At 43.1% G+C, this 22456-nt stretch overlaps 1 protein-coding gene across 1 annotated transcript in view; it reads right to left on the bottom strand.

The window, feature by feature from the left end:
• gfod1 (glucose-fructose oxidoreductase domain containing 1) overlaps positions 1 to 20072 on the bottom strand; it is a 54354-nt gene extending 34282 nt beyond the window's left edge. Inside the window, exon 1 of the mRNA XM_055928791.1 lies at positions 18995 to 20072. Coding sequence (XP_055784766.1) covers positions 18995 to 19247 — 253 coding nt within the window. The 5' untranslated portion in view covers positions 19248 to 20072. The remainder of the gene's footprint in view (positions 1 to 18994) is intronic.
• Between the last annotated feature and the right edge of the window lie 2384 nt (positions 20073 to 22456).

The following is a 22456-nucleotide window of genomic DNA, read 5'->3' as shown; positions in this document are numbered from 1 at the left end:
CAGCATCAATGTAACAGTATAACTTTAAACCGTCCCCTCGCCCCGACACGGGCGCGAACCAGGGACCCTCTGCACACATCAACAACCGTTGCCCACGAAGCACGGTCGTTACCCATCGCTCCACAAAGGCCACGGCCCTTGCAAAGCAAGGGGCAACACTACTTAAGTCTCAGAGCAAGTGACGTAACTGATTGAAATGCTACTAGCGCGTACCCGCTAACTAGCTAGCCATTTCACATCCGTTACACTTGTTGGCTGTACCTGCACCAAAACTCCATTATTTGTCCTTCATAACTTGTTCTCCATCTTCTTTTTAAATAGGGAGCCAATTAGTTTTCAGCACTTTGATCTCCATGACTGATCAAAACTTGTTTTCTCATGATTCTCTCGTGTCTCTCTGCAGCATACATATGGTGAGCAATATGTTTGGAAATTGAATCGCAATAAAATCACAGTATCAAATTTCAAAACATAAAAACTTGACAATCTAGCTGCACCTAAGTATCATGATAATATCGTATTGTGTGGTCCCTGGCAATTCCCGGCCCTTCAAGATAAGCTTTGATTTGGATGTAAATGACCCCAGATAACCTCCTTGACACATTGCAAGATATTTCTATATTATAGGTTGTGTTTAATTGCTCTTCTTGCTTTGGCCATTTGGTAACTTACAGCAACAATTTTATCAGCATTATCCTTCCTTAAATGCCTAGGCAGAGCATTATGCTACAGAGCTCAGCAGATTGCTCCGCTTTTGTGTGAAAGAAAAGCATTGCTGACAGGAACGCCACAATTAATAATTTGTGTGGTTCCTGCCTCAAGATGTCGGATAAACACGATGACATATGCACTGCACCTCAGGGAGAGGATCATTTAGAGGAGTAAACAAACAAAAAAAATGATTTTTGAGGGTTACGCAGCAGTTATTCACAGGGCTCAACACTGGAAGATGCCTCGTCTTCAACATATGAATCAAGCATCCTTATCTTCAAGAAACGCTGTGCATTTGAACGATATGGTTCTGGGCCTGCATGCATTTGAATGGCAAGATAATCTGTGAGCAAGATAAATAGCCAACATGAGAAATCCCTCCTCGCTCCTGTTCATGCATTATCGCTTGTGTCGTTCCAGTCCGCAGTAGCATATCTCTACTCTACAGCCTCGAGGCTCCATTGTGACAGCAGAGAGGCCTTTACGTGCTCAGTGTCACAGAGCAGAGTGAAAATAAAAACAATCATACACTCAAATTACAGGCTTGACCACCTCTCTGGTAGTTTCTATAGGATACGGCCCTGATTTATTTTCTGCTGTGTAAATTCTGCCTTACAACTCCAATGCAGACCAACCCAGAAGGCTGTGAGAAAAACAATACTGCTCATGTTCTTACTAAAGCACCAATCACTCTTCTTGAATGTCTAAAATATATACGGAACACAATTCATTCTGACAGAGCTATACAGACGAAAACGATCCTGCTAAGAGGATGTCAACCTGACTCAACCTTTGTTACAGTAGGACACACAGTCATTCCACAGACCACACATTAAAATAAAAAGAAAAAAACAGGAAATGTGTTTCAAGCTTGCAGCATGGATAGTCTTTCTATTCTTAACATAATCTACCATTTCTAAAGGGTGTCTGTGTTGGACTGCAACCTGCCTTGTTTATATAAGAGGCCTGCACTACTTCTATAGAATGTTAATCAGGGTCTGCCTATAATGGCACCAGAGGGGATGGCTGCCATTTTACAGGCTCCTAACCAACTGTGCCATTTTATTTTTTATTTTTTTTGCATTGCTTGTAACTTATTTTGTACATAAAGTTGCTGCTACCGTCTCTTATTATCAAAAACAGCTTCTGGACAAAACGATTACTCTGCTCGAACTGACCAAAGATTTTTTCTTTAATGTGTCCGACGCAAAGAATATACTGCTTTCTGGAGAACAGGCTCGAATCACCGTCAATTGGCGTGAAGAAAAGGCGAAGATACAGAGGGAGAAGGGCGGGGTGCCTTGTTAGGATTCACACGCGAGTGAGTAAATCGCCATTACCATCAGTTCTATTGGCCAATGTGCTATCACTGGAAAACAAACTCGATGATCTACGATCGAGACTATCCTACCAATGGACATAAAAACTGTAAAATCTTATGTTTCACAGAATCGTGGCTGAACGACGACACGGATAACTGGCTGGGTTTTCCGTTCATCCGAAGGACAGAGTAGCTAAGTCTGGTAAGACGAAGGGCGGGGGTCTGTGTCTAATTGTCAACAACTGCTGGTGCGCGATGTCTAATTTTAACGAAGTCTCGAGGTGTCGATCGCCTGAAGTAAAATTCCTCATGATAAGCTGTAGACCACACTATCTACCAAGTAAGTTCTCATCTAAACTCAGCAAAAAAAAGAAACGTCCCTTTTTCAGGACCCTGTCTTTCAAAGATAATTCGTAAGAATCCAAATAACTTTACAGATCTTCAATGTAAAGGGTTTAAACACTGTTTCCCATGCTTGTTCAATGAACCATAAACAATTAATGAACATGCACCTGTGGAACAGTCGTTTAGACACTAACAGCTTTCAGACGGTAGGCAATTAAGGTCACAGTTATGAAAACTTAGGACACTAAAGAGGCCTTTTTACTGACTCTGAAAAACACCAAAAAGAAAGATGCCCAGGGTCCCTACTTATCTGTGTGAATGTGCCTTAGGCATGCTGCAAGGAGGCATGAGGACTGCAGATGTGGCCAGGGCAATAAATTGCAATGTCCGTACTGTGAGATGCCTAAGACAGCGCTACAGGGAGACAGGACGGACAGCTGATCATCCTCGCCAGACATCAACAACGTCGCCTTTGGGCACAAACCCAGACAGGACTGTCAAACACTGCTCTTCACTGATGAGTCACGGTTTTGTCTCACCAGGGGTGATGGTCGGATTCGCGTTTATCGTCGAAGGAATGAGCGTTACACCGAGGCCTGTACTCTGGAGTGGGATCGATTTGGAGCTGTCTTGTGATATCCTGCAAGACAGGAATGTCAGTGTTCTGCCACGGCCAGAGAAGTTCCCGGATCTCAATCCCATTGAGCACGTCTGGGACCTGTAGGATCGGAGGGTGAGGTCTAAGGCCATTCCCCCCAGAAATGTCAGGGAAATTGCAGGTGCCTTGGTGGAAGAGTGGGGTAACATCTCACAGTAAGAACTGGCAAATCTGGTGCAGTCCACGAGGAGGAGATGCACTGCAGTACTTAATGCAGCTGGTGGCCACACCAGATACTGAGTGTTACTTTTGAACTCCCTTTGTTCAGGGACACATTATTCCATTTCTGTTAGTCACATGTCTGTGGAACTTGTTCAGTTTATGTCTCAGCTGTTACATCTTATGTTCATACAAATATTTACACATGTTAAGTTTGCTGAAAATAAACACAGTTGATAGTGAGAGGACGTTTCTTTTTTTGCTGAGTTTATATTATTCGTAGCCCTCTATTTACAACCACAAACCGATGCTGGCACCAAGGCCGCACTCAACGAGCTGTATAAGGCCATAAGCAAACAAGAAAATGCTCATCCAGAAGCGGCCCTTTCAGTCGCCGGGGACTTTAATGCAGGCAAACTTAAATCTGTTTTACCTCATTTCTACCAGCATGTCACATGTTTAACCAGAGGAGAAAAAAAAAACTCTAGACCACCTTAACTCCACACATAGAGAGGCGTACAAAGCTCTCCCTCCATTTGGCAAATCTGACCATAATTATATCCTCCTGATTCCTGCTTATAAGCTAAAATTAAAGCAGGAAGTATCAGTGACTCGTTCAATACGCAAGTGGTCAGATGACGCGGATGCTACGCTACAGGACTGTTTTGAGAGCACAGACTGGAATATGTTCTTTGATTCATCCAATGGCAGTGAGAAGTATACCACCTCAGTCACTGTCTTCATCAATAAGTGCATCAACGACGTTGTCCCCACAGTGACCATACATACATATCCCAACCAGAAGCCATGGATTACAGGCAACATCCGCACTGAGCTAAAGGCCACTAATACGGAGGCTTATAAGAAATCCAGCTATGCCCTCAGACGAACCGGCTACAAATGGAAACCCAGCCGCGAGCTGCCCAGTGACGCGAGCCTACCAGACGAGCCAAAATGACTTTTATGCTTGCTTTGAGGCAAGCAGTTCCCGGACAACTGTGTGATCACGCTCTCCGTAGCCGATTTGAGCAAGACCTTTAAACAGGTCAACATTCACAAGGCCGCGGGGTCAGATGGCTTACCATGGTGTGTACTCAGAGCATGCGCAGACCAACTGGAAAGTGTCTTCACTGACATTTTCAACTTCTCCCTGACCGAGTCTGTAATCCCCACATTTCAAGCAGACCACCATAGTCTCTGTGCCCAAGAATGTGAAGGTAACCTGCCTAAATGACTATCACCCCATAGCACTCACGTCGGTAGCTATGAAGTGCTTTGAAAGGCTGGTCATGGCTCACATCAACACCATCATCCTGGAAACCCTAGACCCACTCCAAATTGCATACTGCCCCAACAGATGACACAATCTCAATCACACTCCACACTGCCTTTTTCCACCTGGACAAAAGGAACACCTATGTGAGAATGCTGTTCATTGACTACAGCTCTGCGTTCAACACCATAGTGCCCACAAAGCTCATCACTAAGCTAAAGGACCTTGGGACTAAACACCTCCCTCTGCAACTGGATCATGGTCTTCCTGACGGGCTGCCCCCAGGTGGTAAGGGTAGGCAACAACACATCTGCCACGCTGATCCTCAACACCTGGGCCCCTCAGGGGTGCATGCTTAGTCCCCTCCTGTACTCCCTGTTCACCCACGAATGAGTGGCCTAGCACGACTCCAACACCTCATTAAGTTTGCTCACGACACAGTGGTAGGCCTGATCACCGACAACGATGAGACAGACTATAGAGAGGAGGTCAGAGACTTGGCAGTGTGGTGCCAGGACAACCACCTCTCCCTCAATGTGAGAAAGACAAAGGAGATCGTGGACTACAGGAAAAGGAGGGCCGAACAGGCCCTCATTAACATTGATAGGGCTGTAGTGGAGCGGTTCAAGAGTTTACAGATCATTGGTGTCCATATCACCAACAACTTATCATGGTCCAAACACACCAAAACAGTTGTGAAGAGGGCACAACACCTTTCCCCCCCAGGGGACCAAAAATATTTGGAATTGGTCCCCAGATCCTCAAAAAGTTATACAGCTGCACTATTGAGAGCATCCTGACCGGTTGCATCACCGCCTGGTATGGCAACTGCTCGGCATCCGTAAGGCGCTAAAGTGGGTAGTTTGTACGGCCCAATACATCACTGGGGCCAAGCTTCCTGCCCTTCAGGACCTACATACAAAGTGGTGTCAGAGGAACGGCCATTTAAAAAAAAAAAAGACTCCAGTCACCCAAGTCATAGACTGTTCTCTCTGCTAACGCACGGCAAGCGGTACTAGAGTGCCAAGTCTATCTCCAAAAGGCTCCTTAACAGCTTCTACCCCAAACCATAAGACTGCTGAACAACAATCACATGGCCACCCGGACTATTCACATTGACCCCCCCCCCCTTTGTTTTTACACTGCTGCTACTCACTGTTTATTATCTATGCATAGTCACTTTACCCCTACCTACATGTACAAATTACCTTGACTAACATGTATCCCCGCATTGACTCGGTACCGGTACCCCCTGTATATAGCCTCGTTATTGTGATGTCATTTTATTGTGTTACTTTTTATTTTTTTTAAATTACCTTAGTTTATTTAGTAAATATTTCATTAACTCTATTTCTTGAACTGCATTGTTGGTTAAGGGCTTGTAAGTAAGTATTTCGCGATATTCGGTGCATGTGACAAATAACATTTGATTTGATATCAATGCACAGCAGATCAGTGTATCAGAGGACAGAGCTTAGGACTGCTTAATTACTAAGCCCTTCATGGAAAAGGGCCATTGTGACTGGCATGTGATGGTAGAACCGAGGATTGGAGATGGGCACCCTTAAAAAAGGCTTGACATTAAAATAACACTACATGAATGAGACAGAGAAAAAAGTGAAGTGACTCTGCATCAATGGCAATGATGAATGTGGGAAATTTCAAGAGTAAGCGCCTACAGTCACTGAATACCATTTATAGAAAATTATTATTTTGCATCCCACAATGGCTACAAATTAAAATAAATCTGCATATACATAATGTTGGACTCTCCCCCTGTGAAGACAATCTCTTTGAGGGGGAAAACACATGTCTGTCTTTCACGGGAGAGGGGAGCACGTGTGTGCTGAGCACAGAAGCTTCCCTCTCAGCTTTGGGGATGACTGCAGGTTGCTTGGCTCAGCCTGTGCTGTAGAGACGGAGCAGACAGAAGGACCCCTGGGACTGGTCTTCTGTGATGGTCATCTGCATTCTGAGGCGGCATAAAGACAACGGCGACCTGAAATCACGGTACTGCTACAATGCAGGACTGCCAGGATGCTTGACCTCAATGAGAGAAACTTACCACAACTACTGGTCTATGTAGGATGGAAATGGATGGGTTGAGGGTGACAAGGACCAGAAATGGAATATAAGTAGATGTTCTGAAGAATTGTGTTGCTGGTAGATTGGAAGAAAACGTCTTGGTGGAGAAATTAGACAGCAAGGCCCAAGTAGCAAGACCAGGGTATGCAAATACGAATCACTCAAGAGGGACGTTTTTGAGTACGGCACTGAGGCATTGTTCTTCGGATGTCGCACCCTGAATAGGCTCTCATCGACAGCCGCCCATGGTGTATGTAGGTTGTGGCCATTATTAGCATTGTCATAGCAGGGAACTTCCTTTTTCCTGTTGTTCATTGCTGCTAGCAAGATTCAACTTGAATTCACACTTCTCTCAAATACCAGAGCACGACCACGCAAAAACACCCTCATACAGGAAGTGAGATATGTACTGCGGCTAGATCTGATACAAACATGGCCTTCCTGTTCTTACAGTAGGTCTTAAAAGAAGTCTCTTCTTTCAATGGTGTTACAAACCCCATCTATAAGCATTAAAACACAGTTGTAGATGCATTACTGATACCATCCTATAATTGTTCATCTGACTGGGGTACCGCACTGCCAGACCAAATCTTATGTTAAGGCTCTTTAGGAATGCAGGTGAATGTTGGGGGCCTTCCAGAGTAGTCTGCTCTCCCCTCATGGGACTGCCTCATATGGGCCTGCCACCTGTCTCTATTCCCCATTGTCCAATTATGAAACACAAGTGCGGCTGCTCCCGTGCAAATGCACAAAGGATATTTAAGACATTTGTGGGTGATTCCACACCAGCGTAGGCCAAAAATATTTTTGGTATCTCAGATTGTTCCGTCAATTCGCACATATTAACTTCATTGTTTGACATGCTTTATTTATGAGAAAATCATGATGAACGTGGCCCTTTTAGACCTATACATGCATCCTGTAAGACCCTATGATCTGTGAACCGTACATGACACAGACAACATCTTGGTGTCATTATATTCCTTATAGTGTGCTCTCAAATATGCAGTATATCTAGATTCTGAAATCAACATTTTCACATTCATTTGTTCAACATCAAAATATAATCATATTTCAAAAGTACCCTTTTTGTTGTTTATTTTTAGACATTGTAACAATTTATGCTTCAAACAAATTAAGATTTCCATAGTGGGCTTTCTGGTACTTTTTAATTATATGACCCATACTTACGCAATAAGGCCCAGGGAGGTGCGGTATATGGCTGTTCTTACGCACAACGCAACGTGGCGTGCCTGGATACAGCCATTAGCCGTGGTATATTGACCATATACCACAAACCCCCAAGGTACCTTATTGCTATTATAAACTGGTTACCAACATAATTAGAACAGTAAAAATATTTTGGGGTCATACCCATGGTATACGGTCTGATATACCACGGCTTTCAGCCAATCAGAATTGTGGGCTTGAACCACCCAGTTTATGAATAGAAAATGACTTTATAGGTTATTAACCAATCACAGCCCTTTAGGATTGCACATTCAGAAAGTTCAATTTGAATCCATTTTCCCATTCACAGTGTTGGTGGTGCTCATAAAATTGATTAGATTTAGCAGAGAGACCACTCTGGAAATGCGATATACTTGTACAGTATATTGTTCCAAACAATATCTTAAAATGGCAAAAACTAAGAGTACTTTTGAGATAATATTTTGGTTAAATTTTTTATTTCAGAATCAAGACATACTCCATATTATAGAGCACACTCTAAGGAGTATAATGACACCAAGATACACCAGGTATTATGTACGGTTCACAGATCAAATGGTCTTAAAGGGCCTAAAATGGCCACTTTCATCATTATTCTCTCAAAAATGGTTAGTGATACAAATGGAAAAAGCATGTCAAACATCCCAATGAAGTTTCCATGTAAGAATTGCCAGAACAATCGGAGATAGCCCAAAAATATTTTTGGTAAGCTGGCATGGAATCGCTGTTACGTGAGGATTCCACCTTGGTAATGATAATAATATCAGGAAATATTTTTTTTTAAAAGATCCTAACAACAATAAATCACTTTTCAAAATCTTGAAACAATAGGTTCTGTGTCTATGAGTGTATGCAGTGCAGAAAAATGACATCATACCTGATTTCTTACTGACTGGTACAGTAGCTGCAAGTCTGTACTTTGTGTAGACAAGATTAGCCCTGTTTAACCTTACCTAGAAGGAGTGGTTTATGGCAAATGTCTACGCTTCGCTTCTGGTCAAAGGAACATCAATCAAGATGCCCCCACAACAGTCAGCAGTTACATTATTTGGCAACAACAAGGCAATCCTGCAGAACATGTTTGGATGGATATTTGGATGACGGGCACAATTTCTGGCGATTAGTGCAGCGTGTCACAACATGAATAGAACTAAGGAATGGCAGCAGCAAAAAAAAGGAATTATGCATCCAGGCATCACTGCGTTTGTGGGATGCATGGCCAAATGTAGCCATTGAGGCAGTTTCAAAAAACATGAACAACAAGTGGAGGCACAAAGCAACGAAAGAACAGACCCTCATTTCATAGAGACAGACGGGCTTCGAAGAGTAAACTCTTCCCCCAATTGAGGAACGCTCACTTTTCAGCACCGGGAGAAGGTATCCTGAAAGAGCTCCTGTTCTGCGATTCAGTTAGCAAACAAAGGCAATTTCACAGGACCTTAAGACCAGGGGCCTCTCCCTCTCTCTCTCCCTCTTTCCCACTCTCTCTCTGCAGCTTCTATTAGCATGTAAATGGACGTCCAACAGGATCGGACATGAAGGGCCGGGAATTCCCAAACAACAAGTGGCGACATTGAGGAAAAGCATGGGAATGGCACTGTCATTTGGTCTCCTATACGTCTAACACAGAGCCAAAAAAGCTACAAACACACAGCTTGAGTCTTCACAATAGGGACCTAGAACAGAGGGCATGGAAGGAAGTGGAAGACCAATAGTTAATTTAGACCACAATGTGCCCTGAAGGCACCCAGAGGGAGATATCATGTGGAGAGCTGCTCTAGTACATTCACATAACCAAGCTCCCTAGAAAGACCTCCTTCAGACTTCTCCACAGCATGATAGGTGGCTGTAGTATATCCACCAGAGTAGGATGAGCAATTGCAAGGCTTTAAGCCCACAGAAAGTGTCACAGAGGTCAGCCGGTTTCAGCTAGCATAACCTACAGGCATGTGAGGTAACTGCAGGGGACATGATGATATCCAATCCAGGCAGAGTTGGTAGGTACCAGATGTATTGGAAGTGTAGTATCTGGGCAGTGTTTAGGCTAGAGGAGGCCTACTTTCCACAGGATATAATTAAGCAATAAGGCCCGAGGGGGTGTGGTATATGGCCAATATACCACGGCTAAGGGCTGTTTTTAGGCACGACGCAACGCAGTTGGCCATATACCACATACCCCCGAGGTGCCTTATTGCTATTATAAACTGGTTACCAATGTAATTAGGGCAGTAAAAATAAATGTTTTGTCATACCCGTGGTATACAGTCTGATATACCATAGCTGTCAATCAATCAGCATTCAGGGCTCGAACCACTCAGTTTATAATCACTACAGCTGTCCACTAGCAGGTAGCTCCGCTTGGACTTCTTCTATTGATGAGGAAGTGTCTGTCTGTGCGTCTCAGAGGACGCTGACCTGTTACCCGATAGCCCCGGCCGCTGAAGCCAGGGTCAGGCTTAGGAGTGCAGGCAGGCTCACACGGTGCTGCAAAGGTCAGTTGCATCAGACCCCAACACTGAGCCAGAGAGCAGAGGCTGCATCTCAATAGACTAGAGTGGCCTCCTTTCCTCGTCTCTTCTCCTTTGCATGCACTGATAAGAAAAGTCTGAGTAGGTCGTTATCATTCAAATGTTACAATAAGGTGCAGAGCGTTCGATTTTCTTGCTGGCGGGCAAGGAGACCTCAGCTCCGCTAAAACCATTGACAACTTTGTGCCGCTGTCAAGCGATTGTTAAATAAATGTTAACTATTTGGTTGCAATATCATCACCCCTTGAAGAGCATAGATCAGAACGTCAAATGTCTGATTATTCCATGCAAAACAATTGCGCACATGTAGTTACACAGCAAGTAAATGCATGCTTTTCATGATCAGTAAACATCAATTGATCATGTAATTTCAGATGCGTGAGGGTAGCCTCACGATATCTCTCAATATTGGACACAATTACACGGAACAAATATATAAACATAACACGTAAAGTGTTGGTCCCATGTTTCATGAGCTGAAATAAAAGATCATTGCACAAAAAAACAAATTTCTCGCAAATGTTGTGCACAAATTTGTTTACATCCCTGTCAGTGAGCATTTCTCCTTTAACAAGATAATCCATCCACCTGACAGGTGTGGCATATCAAGAAGCGACTAAACAGCATGATCATTACATTAAAAGGCAACTCTAAAATGTTCAATTTTGTCACACATCACAATGTTACGTCTCAAGTTGAGGGACCGTGCAATTGTCATTCTGACTGCAGGAATGTCCACCAGAGCTGTTGCCAGAGAATTGAATGTTCATTTATCTACCATAAGCCGCCTCCAACGTCATTTTAGAGAATTTGGCAGTACATCCAATCGGCCTCACACCCACAGACCACGTACGCGTTGTCGTGTGGGCGAGCGGTTTGCTGATTTCAACGTTGTGAACATTATGGCGGTAGGGTTATGGTATGGGCAGGCATAAGCTACGGACAACGAACAGAATTGCATTTTTTTTGATGGCAATTTGAATGAACAACAATATCGTGACAAGATCCTAAGGCCAATTGTGTGACTCATTTTTTTACGGTACAGTATCTGTGACCAACAGATGCATATCTGTATTCCCAGTCATGTGAAATCCATAGATTAGAGCTTACTGCATTTATTTACATTGACAGATTTCTTTATATAAACTGTAACTCAGTACAATCAATGAAATTGTTGCATGTTTTGTATATACTTTCATTACAATTGGATATTTGAGTGGTATAAAAATAAAAAGTGAACTGTAACTGACAAGTATGTGGTTTGTGGTTTAGGATTAATTTCCCATCCTTTGTCGGCTCCGCCTGCCAAGCAGCAGAAGGGCACTTTTGCCGATCACAGGAGGTTGGTGGCACCTTAATTGGGGAGGACGGGCTTGTGGTAATGGCTGGAGTAGAATTAGTGGAATGGTATCAAATACATCAAACAAATGGTTTCCATGTGGTTGATGCCATTCCATTTGCTTTGTTACAGACATTATTATGAGCCTTCCTCACCTCAACAGCCTCCTGTGTTGCCGATTTACTGTTAGCTGATAATGTTTACCTTGCAAGCTACGGGTAGAAACTTTGTATAATTGGCTAAACATCGTGGTAAGTAGAACTAATGTACTTTTCCCTCCAACCAATGTAGGTCTACCTAGCCAAATTAGCTAACATCCCACTTTCAATGTTGTTTTTAAGAATGTTTCATCACGATTGCTGCTGACAGATATGATAGGCTACATGGATTGATGGACCACGTCAAATTGGCTAGCTAGCTAATAACAGATCACTTCAATATGGCTGGTTAACAAGCTAACTTTCAGGAGGTAAACTAGATGGCTATATCCAAATATTGTTAGATTTGCTTGCCATGTTAGTGGTGATAACAGTAGTCCGACTGAGAACTTTACCAGGACGAGGACTTGCCGATGTCAAGCTCTTTCCAAAAGCCTAATCTTTGATGAAGGAAGCGAAATTACATGTTGTTTGCTGATCCTAGCTAGCTACATGCCAAATGGATAGGCTACCCTCACATATCTGAAATGACATGGTCGATTGATGTTTACTGGTCATGAAAAGCATGCAGTTGCTTGCTGTATAAAACTCTGATAGAGCGAAATGTGGAATAATCGGAAATGTGTAGTTCTGACTATGCTCTTTGAGAAGTGATGATATTAAAACCAAATATTGCTAACATTTATTTAACAATCCCTTGAAAACAGCACGTAGTTGTCAATGGCTTTAGAGGAGCTGTGGGTCTCCTTGCCCCCCAGGAGTCAAATCGAATGCTCTGCACCGTATTGTGAAGTTTTATTGATAACGACATATAGGTCAAAGGAAAATGGGATGTGGAGAAGACTATAAAGTCTGTCAACCTCCTCCTCCCTCCCAGGCCCAACTAGTTCACCTCGCCCATCACGTCTCCGTAGGTTTTTCTGTTCCTTTGAAACTCCTTCAAAGTGGGAGTAAGCAGTCTCAACTAACCAGGGACACTTAGAAACAGACGGACAGATTGACATGCCATAGAGAGAAGAGACAGATAAGCCAAAAGATTAACAGGTGATACTTTGGTCAATGTACTGATAAGATGCCATTTGTAGGCTAATTATTGTACCAAGTCAACCCTGTGGTTTCACTACTTGGCTTTGTATTCATTCATGAATTGCACAGGAAGGCTCAAGGCTCAAGGCTCTACCTGTGTCAAACGCGCTCTACACCAGATGAACGTGCTAGATAGTGAGTGTGCATCAAAACAGGTTTAAATGTCTCCCCGCCTATATTTTCTTCCCGCCTACAAGACAAATCTGCAAAAGGGAGGGAAAGTACACCTGCACCTCTTCCTCAAAATACATTTGCTTCCAGTCTCTGATTGCATCTAGCATCTGTCCTGCATCACACAATCTGATCTTATCCTCCAGCTAGTTGCTAGAATGCACAGCAGCAAATGGAAATTCTTCGGGCTCGAGTGCAGAAGAAATGCTAATGAATTTGGGTAAAACTTGAGTAAGGGAGTTTCTAAACACTGATGCACTTTACACTGTCGGGCAATACATTCTAGGTGCTAACGCAAGTCCTTTAACTGAAGACTGTAAGATGAGCTACTAATCCCAACCAGCGTGTTTGCTTGCCAGGGCGCCAATTCCCTGAGAAATGTCTCAGACTCCCAACATCAGATACCTTAGTAATGCTATAGTAGGAAGGAGGAAGAAAACAAAAACAAAGAAGAAATTATTTTTGAAGAAGAGATGTGGCCTTGTTGGTTAGACCAGTTTGTTTTAATGTGACCAAGATTGTTACACTGAGGGGTAAAACCGCATAACAATACCAGTTGCTTGGGAAACATCACTTGCCTCATGCCAGTGTTTTACCCTGGTCCCCTTAGTTTGGTTCAATGTCCATTGTCAGGCCGGCCCCATCCATGATTTTGGTTAGACAGTCGGCAAATGCCTTCCAAGTGCAAATTCCAGTTCAGCAACCGTCTGATTAGGGCTTATCGACACGATGCACGAGGTAAACAAGCCGGTGTTAGAGAGATAAGCATTGCCTTGTCACACACCCTGAAAAGGGGAAGTAGCTTTGCATTCAACGGCCACTATTCCAAGTCAGCGTGGGTTGGTGGTCAAAGCAAGTTCCCGAGCCTTCATGGGCCGCTGTGTGTGTGTGTGAGAGAGTGAGTGAGTGAGTGAGTGAGAGAAAGTCAGCGTGGGTTGGTGGTCAAAGCAAGTTCCCGAGCCTTCATGGGCCGCTGTGTGTGTGTGTGTGTGTGTGTGTGTGTGTGTGTGTGTGTGTGTGTGTGTGTGTGTGTGTGTGTGTGTGTGTGTGTGTGTGTGTGTGTGTGTGTGTGTGTGTGTGTGTGTGTGTGTGTGTGTGAGTGAGTGAGTGAGTGAGTGAGTGAGTGAGTGAGTGAGTGAGTGAGTGAGTGAGTGAGTGAGTGAGTGAGTGAGTGAGTGAGTGAGTGAGTGAGTGAGTGAGTGAGAGAGAGAGAGAGAGAGAGTGAGAGAGAGAGAGAGAGAGAATGTTTGAGACATGGAGGAAACTGGTCAAGGATGGGCAGGGCTACAGCATTCCAGGTTGACATCATAGTGAGAAATGAGAACGTAAAGTGACTCAAAATGCCAGTACCTGTTCAGGTGGGGAGGGAACACGAAGACAGTCACCACAGCAATAAATGGAACAAAATCCTAGGTGGTGTGTGGTCACACTTTCTAATATTTCACATTAGCCCAGTCATGGAGTAAATAGAGGCTTGCCTTGCTCTCATCAATCATCTGCTAGCACTGTCACTAAATGTACCTAAACCAACAAAACTGGGGTGGGAAATGTACTAAGGGGCTCTACGAAAGACTGTCAAAACAGAAGCTAGAGGACATGTTTACACGTGAGTGGTCACGGTTGGTGGCAACTTTATTTACACACGCCAGAGTAAAGTTCAAGTTATGACAAAGACCATTGTACGCACATCAGCACACCTTTAACACACTAGTACAATGATTTCACTCCAAAAGTTACAATGATGACACATTGATTACTCAGTGACTGTTGATATCTTCAGGCTCTGGTTATACCAGCATGACAATTTAAGGTACCACAAAAAGGGTAGGCAACGCCTACTCTGTTAACTGTGCAATAACTCAATTAGCACTTGAACTCCTAAATGACACACTTTAAAAAAAAACTTTGGCAAAGGGTAAAGTCTACAAAACCGAGTCCACTTTGTTCGTAACAGGTTCAACTTTTGGGAACAGAAAACCGTATTGAGATCAAATGTTTCATCAATGCGAAAATCTGCAGAATGTCGGGCAAAACCCATCACACTCCATCTTCTCCCACTGCCGGCCACTGGGCCTCCTCTCATCACCATATTTGGTGGTGAGTGGAAATGCTAACCGGATGCTTCAGACTTATACATCCGGTGAAACATCTGTTTCAATTGTTCCATCTTTGTTACTATGGTCAATGAACCTTAACGCCCCCAAGCATTTTCTACCGAAGAGACGCCACCATCCAGTTCTACCACTGCTGTGTCCTTGAGGCTGCTATCTGGTGCTTTGGCAACAATTTCAAAGAAAGGTAAATGACAAGTAAAATGTAATCTTCACACATTAACGATAACCAAATACATTGGTCTGGACAGTGAGCACAAGCCTTCCAGGTTAGGAAGGGCTGACATGCCCATGTAGCTGATGTGATATGTTGAACACACACTGGCCAGTACTCATCTGGGCAACATTTCACATTGCTCTTATACCTGTGTAGTATCTGACACTGCAGTGGAGGCTCCTCAGAGGACAGAGGAGGAAGGGGAGGACCCTCCTCCTCAGTGGATTTCATAAAAATAAAAAGAGTGAAACATTAAAATAAGCTATCATTTTAAGATAAAACTATACTAAAATAGGGGCAGCAGGGTAGCCTAGTGGTTAGAGCGTTGGACTTGTAACCAAAAGGTTGCAAGATCGAATCCTTGAGCTGACAAGGTAAAAATCTGGCGTTCTGCCCCTGAACAAGGCAGTTAACCCACTGTTCCTAGGCCGTCATTGAAACAAAGAATTTGTTCTTAACTGACTTGCCTAGTAAAATAAAACAAAATATTCACATCACCAAATAATTGATTAATGAAAGGGAAAGAGGGATACCTAGCGGCAGGTAGCCTAGAGGTTAGAGAGTTGGGCCAGTAACAAAGGTTGCTAGATTGAATCTCTGAGCTGACAATGTAAAAATCTGTCATTCTGAGCAAGGCGGTTAACTCACTGTTCCCCAGGTGCACCTCTCTGATTCAGAAGGGTTGCGTTAATGCGTAAGACACATTTCAGTTGAAGGCAGTCAGTTGTACAATGAATGCATTCAATTGAAACGTGTCTTATGCATTTAACCCAACCCCTCTAAAACACACTGTTTTGCAATGAAGGTCTACAGTAGCCTCAAAAGCACTCTGTGGGGTAGCACCATGGTGTAGCCGGAGGATAGCTAGTTTCCGTCCTCCTCTGGGTACATTGATTTCAATACAAATCCTAGAGGGCTCATGGTTCTCACCCCCTTCCATAGACTTACACAGTAATTCACTTCCGGAGGACGTCGTTCAACCTATCAGAGCTCTTGCAGCATGAACTGACATTTTGTCCACCCAATCAAAGGACCAGAGAATGAATCTAGTACTGAAGGCATTAGCTATAGCTAGATATCAGTGCAATGCATAAAATGTGGTAAGTATTTGACTCAAAGAGAGAGAAAGACAATAGTTAAACAGTTTTGAACAAATACATTTCTTCAAAAATGAAGGAGAAGCAAGAGAGAGAGTATCATAGTATTTTTTTCACTTTCACTTACTAAACTGTGGTAGCTAGCTAGTTTAGCCTACTCAAACACCCGGCTCAAACAGAGAGGGATGCTATGTTAGCTACAATGAGTGATCATGCTGTTTGTATGTGGCTCCTATGAAAGTGAACTGTGTTTGCGTGTGATCAGGGGTGTATTCATTCCGCCGATTCTGTTGAAATGTTTTTCTTAAAACGGAAGAAAACATGGATAAACATATCTGAATTTGTCCAATAGAAACTCTTGTTTGCAACTGTTGGACTAGTGATTACACCCAAGATAGATGCAGGCAAGAGTGTGCAAGGCGGTATTGAATGTGTCACTGTGTGTTACCTTGTTTACAAAAGAAATTGTCTTGACCTGTGCACCTGTGTCTACATTGTAAACTTTCATTCATATGCTAGGTTGTAGCAACATCATAATGGGTATAGTAGCCTAAACCTATCGATGTTACATTGAGCTGGGTGAATTGAATATGAATGACAGTCATCCAATATTCTGTAATAGAAATAAGGCCGTGCTCATTAAAAAAAATCTTGTCTTCCCTCATCTTAAAACGGCACCAAACGCCACTGTTACACTGTAATTACTACTAGTTTTACTCTGCTAAACTCCCCCTTAAAGTCCATAATTTCCTATCTGCTGAGTCTGACCCAAATGCTAGCTACAGATGTAGGATCTTAATTTGAGCCAGTTTGCTACAGCAGGGACATAATCCTGCAGCAACAGGAAATGTGAATTATTATGTGGATTAAAATTATTTATAAATGTTATATCAGGGCAAATCATGTCTGAAATGTTAAAGTGGTGGCCTCCTGAGTTGCGCAGTGGTATAAGGCAATGCATCGCAGTGCTAGCTGTGCCACTAGAGATTCCTGGGTTTGAGTCCAGGCTCTGTCGCAGCCGGCCGACTGGGAGACCCATGGGTCAGCGCACAATTGGCCCAGTGTTGTCCGGGTTAGGGGAGGGTTTGGCTGGCAGGGATGTCCTTGTCCCATCGCTCACTAGGAACTCATGTGGCGGGCGGGCGCAGTGCACGCTGACACGGTTGCCAGGTGTACAGTGTTTCCTCCGACACATTGGTGCCGCTGACATCCGGGTTAAGTGGGAATTGTGACAAGAAGCAGTGCGGCTTGGTTGGGTTGTGTTTCAGAGGACGCACGACCCTCGACTTCGCCTCTCCCGAGAACGTACGGGAGTTGCAGAAATGAGACAAGAATGTACTTACCAATTGAATACCACGAAATTGGGAGAACAAGTTATAATAATAATAATAATATAAAAAAATGAAATGTTAAAGTAGAAACTTTAGAAGCCTTTTTAAACCTAGAATACACTACAAGATTGCATATCCTGCTATGTAGGAAAACTCTCACCAACAAAAGAGTGATCAAATTAAGATCCTACATCATGTAAATATATTCAGCCTCTACTTATGTAACAAGGCCACAGCTCCAAGGACCACAGAAAGTAGGCATATTAAGAGGGTTTTATTCATTAAGGGTATCATTCTCTGTGATGTTGCCTTAGTGATGTGTTTTGCCCTCTGCTGGCTCGGCCAGCATGGGGTTATCTTTAGGTCTCCCATGTCCCGTCCCATTGTTATTTCCTATTTCATCATTGTCACTGGACACCTGCATGTGTCAGTCTGTCCATTTGATTTATCCATTATCACATGGTCTAGACTAGAGGCAAATAGTCCAATAGTGTGCAACTGCAACCCGCAATTTGGGGCATTCCTGCCTGTGGGCATCTACAGGAACACCCCCACTTCGAGTATAACATTGGTTCCTGCATGAACATCCCCACGCCTGCCCTCACAGTCTTTAACAGAACTGCAAGAAAACAGTGCCCGACAGGCAGTAGCAAAGGACACGGTCTACTGGTTACCCCCGCCTCCCGCCAGTAAAGTGCAGGAACACCCCAAATTGCAGCTGCAGTTGCACCCTTCTCAAATAATCAGCCAGTCATTGCTGTGATAATGATGTAATAACTGTAGACTCAATTGCAAAAGTTCCTGCTTTACCAAATGTCAACTGGTTCATGTTGAAGAAGATGTAATTAAGATAACACGGACATTGTGTCCCGAACCCTGGCCTATTAGTAAGGGATTTTAAAGTGATTATACAGAAGTGACTTTCCTATAGGCTGCTCATTTTCATTCATTTGGATTGCAGCTGATTGGGAGAGACTGACACAGCTGTCGGCAACATCAGATACACTTCTCCGCAAAAAGCCTACCTTACTCTACGTCTGTTCATTGAAAATAATACATGGCAATGTTGTAATAAGCTGTATAACAGTCCTCGTGAAATCAATGGGGAATAAGTCAAACGCCATATATAAGCTATCAACCCAAGGAAGCTCATGTCACAGCATCCCCGACTCACCTAATGTTTTGACAGCAATCTGCCGCGTCAAAGGTGGAGGCAGGTTAATGCACACCAAATCCACATCCTGATGCAGCAAAACGTCGTCGATTCTATTGGTATAAAACGGTACGTTCATTTCCTTGGCCAGCTCCTCTGCTTCCTCCTGAGTCCGTCCCCATAGAGCCTTGACGGCGAATCCTTCGTTCTTCAGAAGAGGGATAATCACACGCGCGGTCAAGCTGGTGCCAAACACGCCGACCCCGGGAAGCATGGCTCGAGTGCCCGGTCTTCACGACCAGCTTCACAGCATAGCAACGCGGCAGACGCGGGGAGAAACGCAATTGTTAACATCAGATTGGCCATCCACCCGCTCAAATCGACCTGGCACCTCGCATTTTAGCATCCGTTTTGATCGATTTGTAATAGATATTGTCGTATCCGCCGTTATCACAACAGTTATACGAAAATCCGCGTATTCTAGATACACAAATTAAAATGCACCATTCTGAATTAACCGCGTCCGGCTACGAATGAAGGGCATGTCACTTTCTGTCTTTCCTGCAACGCCCTCTGTACAGATATAGAAACCAAGAAAATAAGTCAGAATTTCCTGTTAGCGTTGTAGAGGTGTGAAAAAGCATTCCAGTCGCTTTCAATGGGCCTGAGATGATGCCTGTATTTAAATGCATGCAACGCCGATGATCCAGCAGTATAATGCAGCTTTTATTAACGTTGCAACCCAGTTCTGCAATGACTGTGCTGGATACGTCAGGCTCCGGAGAGTGATCCCTCCCAGTTTTAACCCTCTCGCCCCTGGCATGAAGCGGTTCGAATTTGACGCCCATCATAGTCGCAGCAGGTGCAATAACGGAGTATAGTTTAAAGACCAGGGCCTGGTTTCCAAAAAGCATCTTACGGCTAAGATCATCGTTAGAACCTTAGTAGGAGTATCGTTAAATCTCCGAGCTGTTAACCAAAACCATCTTTATTATAACGTGGTACTTAAATGCTCGTAATCCAACGCCTGCCTCAGACCACTCGTAGAACAGCTAAATGCGTCGTTCGATGTTTTTTTTGTCCTACACAGCTTCAATTTGTACACCGAAGATCTCCGCTAAACTCACATGGTTAATCCGTCTCTCTGTGACAGCCAAAACGTCAAAACAAAGCTGCCTACAACAAATACAACGTTACCAATGTCGTTGCAATTGATACAAACAAGCGACGTATAAAAATATGCTTCAAATGAAAAGCGAGATGACTGCATTCACATACATTAGGCCTATTCAATCATGAAATATATTTAATGTTTAATACATTTTATTTTGCTACTTTGTAGGCTGGCTGTAATTTGTCTCTATTTCGTTTCAGGCTAACATGCCGCAATGATGTGCCAAATCTATGATTTTGTTACTTTTTATTGGGTAAACATTAGAACAAGCCACATCAATATTTGCAGCCGTAGGTGGTAATACAGTGCCTTCAGAAAGTATTCACGTCCACTTTTTGTCACTGGCCTACACACAATACCCCATAATGACAAAGTGGAATTATGTTTTTCAACATTTTTACAAATTAATAAAAAATGGAAAGCTGAAATGCCTTAAGTCAATAAGTAGTGAACCCTTTTGTTATGGAAAGCAAAAATAAGTTCAGGAGTACATTTTTGTTTAACAAGCCTTTGAGCACAGAGAAGTTATTAATTACATACGCCCAGTCATTACAAAGATACAGACATCCTTCCTAACTCAGTTGCAGGAGAGGAAGGAAACCACTCAGGGATTTCACCATGAGGCCAATGGTGACTTTAAAACATTTACATAGTTTAATGGCTGTAATAGGAGAAAACTGAGGATGGATCAACAACACTGTAGTTACTCCACAATACTAACATAATTAACAGAGTGAAAAGAAAGAAGCCAGTACAGAATACAAATATTCCAAAATATGCATCCTGTTTGCAACAAAGCAAACTCCTAAAGTCAAGGGGTGTGAATCCTTTCTGATGCCACTGTACTGTATTTCTCTAGAAGCTGATCCGTCGTCAGTATTGCGAAATAATGATAAGGTAAGATTTTAATTATAAAAGCTGATCCGAGAGCAGCACTGCCTTTCGATCCTATCAGTATCGACACATGCTCCAACGGCGCACGTAGCAACTGTTCTCTATGTGTGGTGTTTTGGGAAACGAATGTTACATCTTTGGCTGTTGTTGGAAATATGCATTGTTAAAACAAGCATAAGCCTAACATGCTAACCAGACCGCCCGGGTTGTGTGCACAAGAGTTGCAAAATAAATGTACACATACGTGTTTGAAAGGTAATGCTGCTCTCGGATCAGGCTTCTCCATTCAAATATTTCCTTAACATTAGAATTGTTTCACAATACTGACAATGGATCAGCTCCTAGAGAGCTGCAAATATCGAGGTGGCTTATTCTAACACTTACCCAATAAAAAGGCACTAAACCACCGATTTGGTATGTCATTGCACACGTTAGGCATCATCATCATGAAATATATTGAGACAAATTACAGACAGTAGCCTATAAGTAGCAAAATAGAACTCGATTGAACATAAAATATATTTCAATATGATTGAAATGGGCCTATAGCCTACTGTTTATATTTTAATGCAGTCATCTCAGTTTTAATTTAAAGCATATTTATATGTGTTGCTTGTTTGTAACAATTGCAAAGACATTGGAAACTTTGCATTTGTTGTCAACTTTGTTGTGAAGTTATTGGATGTCACAGAGAGACTGATAAACCATGTGACACTGCAATGCTGGATAATACTTCAGTCTTAATAAGCAAAAAAAAAGCGAAATCTTCGAACCTCATTGGCAGTTGACATATCTTATCATATGACGGACTTGAGCTACTTTGAATTCTACAGCAGAGCACAATGCCCTGGGTGCCAGCAAGGATTGGAATTTTATCAGGATTGAGTTCGCTGTACGCTGCCTTGCTCCTAGGTATGGACACTTCACAGTGGGCGTCATCTCCCAGATTCTGTCAGTTCACTGTAACGGTTGTCCTCCTCCTCTTCGTCCGAAGAGGAGTTGTATGGATTGGACCAAAACGCAGCGTTGTTATACGACATAATGAATTTATTAAATTAAAGACGAAACACGAAGAACACTTGAATAACTTACAAAATAGTAAACGAAGTCAACAGACCTGAAACAAACGAACTTACATATACACGAAGAACGCATGAACAGGTACAGACGGCACGAACAAACGAAACAGTCCCGTGTGGTGCACAGACACGGAAGACAACCACCCACAAACAAACAGTGTGAACAGCCTACCTTTATATGGTTCTCAATCAGAGGAAAAGTCAAACACCTGTCTCTGATTGAGAACCATATAAGGCTAATTACAAATGACCTTAACATAGAAACACAAAACATAGAATGCCCACCCCAACTCACGCCCTGAACAACTAAACACATAACAGAAAACAGGTCAGGAA

This window comes from Salvelinus fontinalis, chromosome 7 (assembly GCF_029448725.1).
Source record: "Salvelinus fontinalis isolate EN_2023a chromosome 7, ASM2944872v1, whole genome shotgun sequence".
In the NCBI taxonomy this organism is placed as follows: Eukaryota; Metazoa; Chordata; class Actinopteri; order Salmoniformes; family Salmonidae; genus Salvelinus; species Salvelinus fontinalis.
The sequence above is the reverse complement of the archived record's forward strand: the minus strand, read 5'-3'. Positions and strand labels throughout refer to the sequence as shown.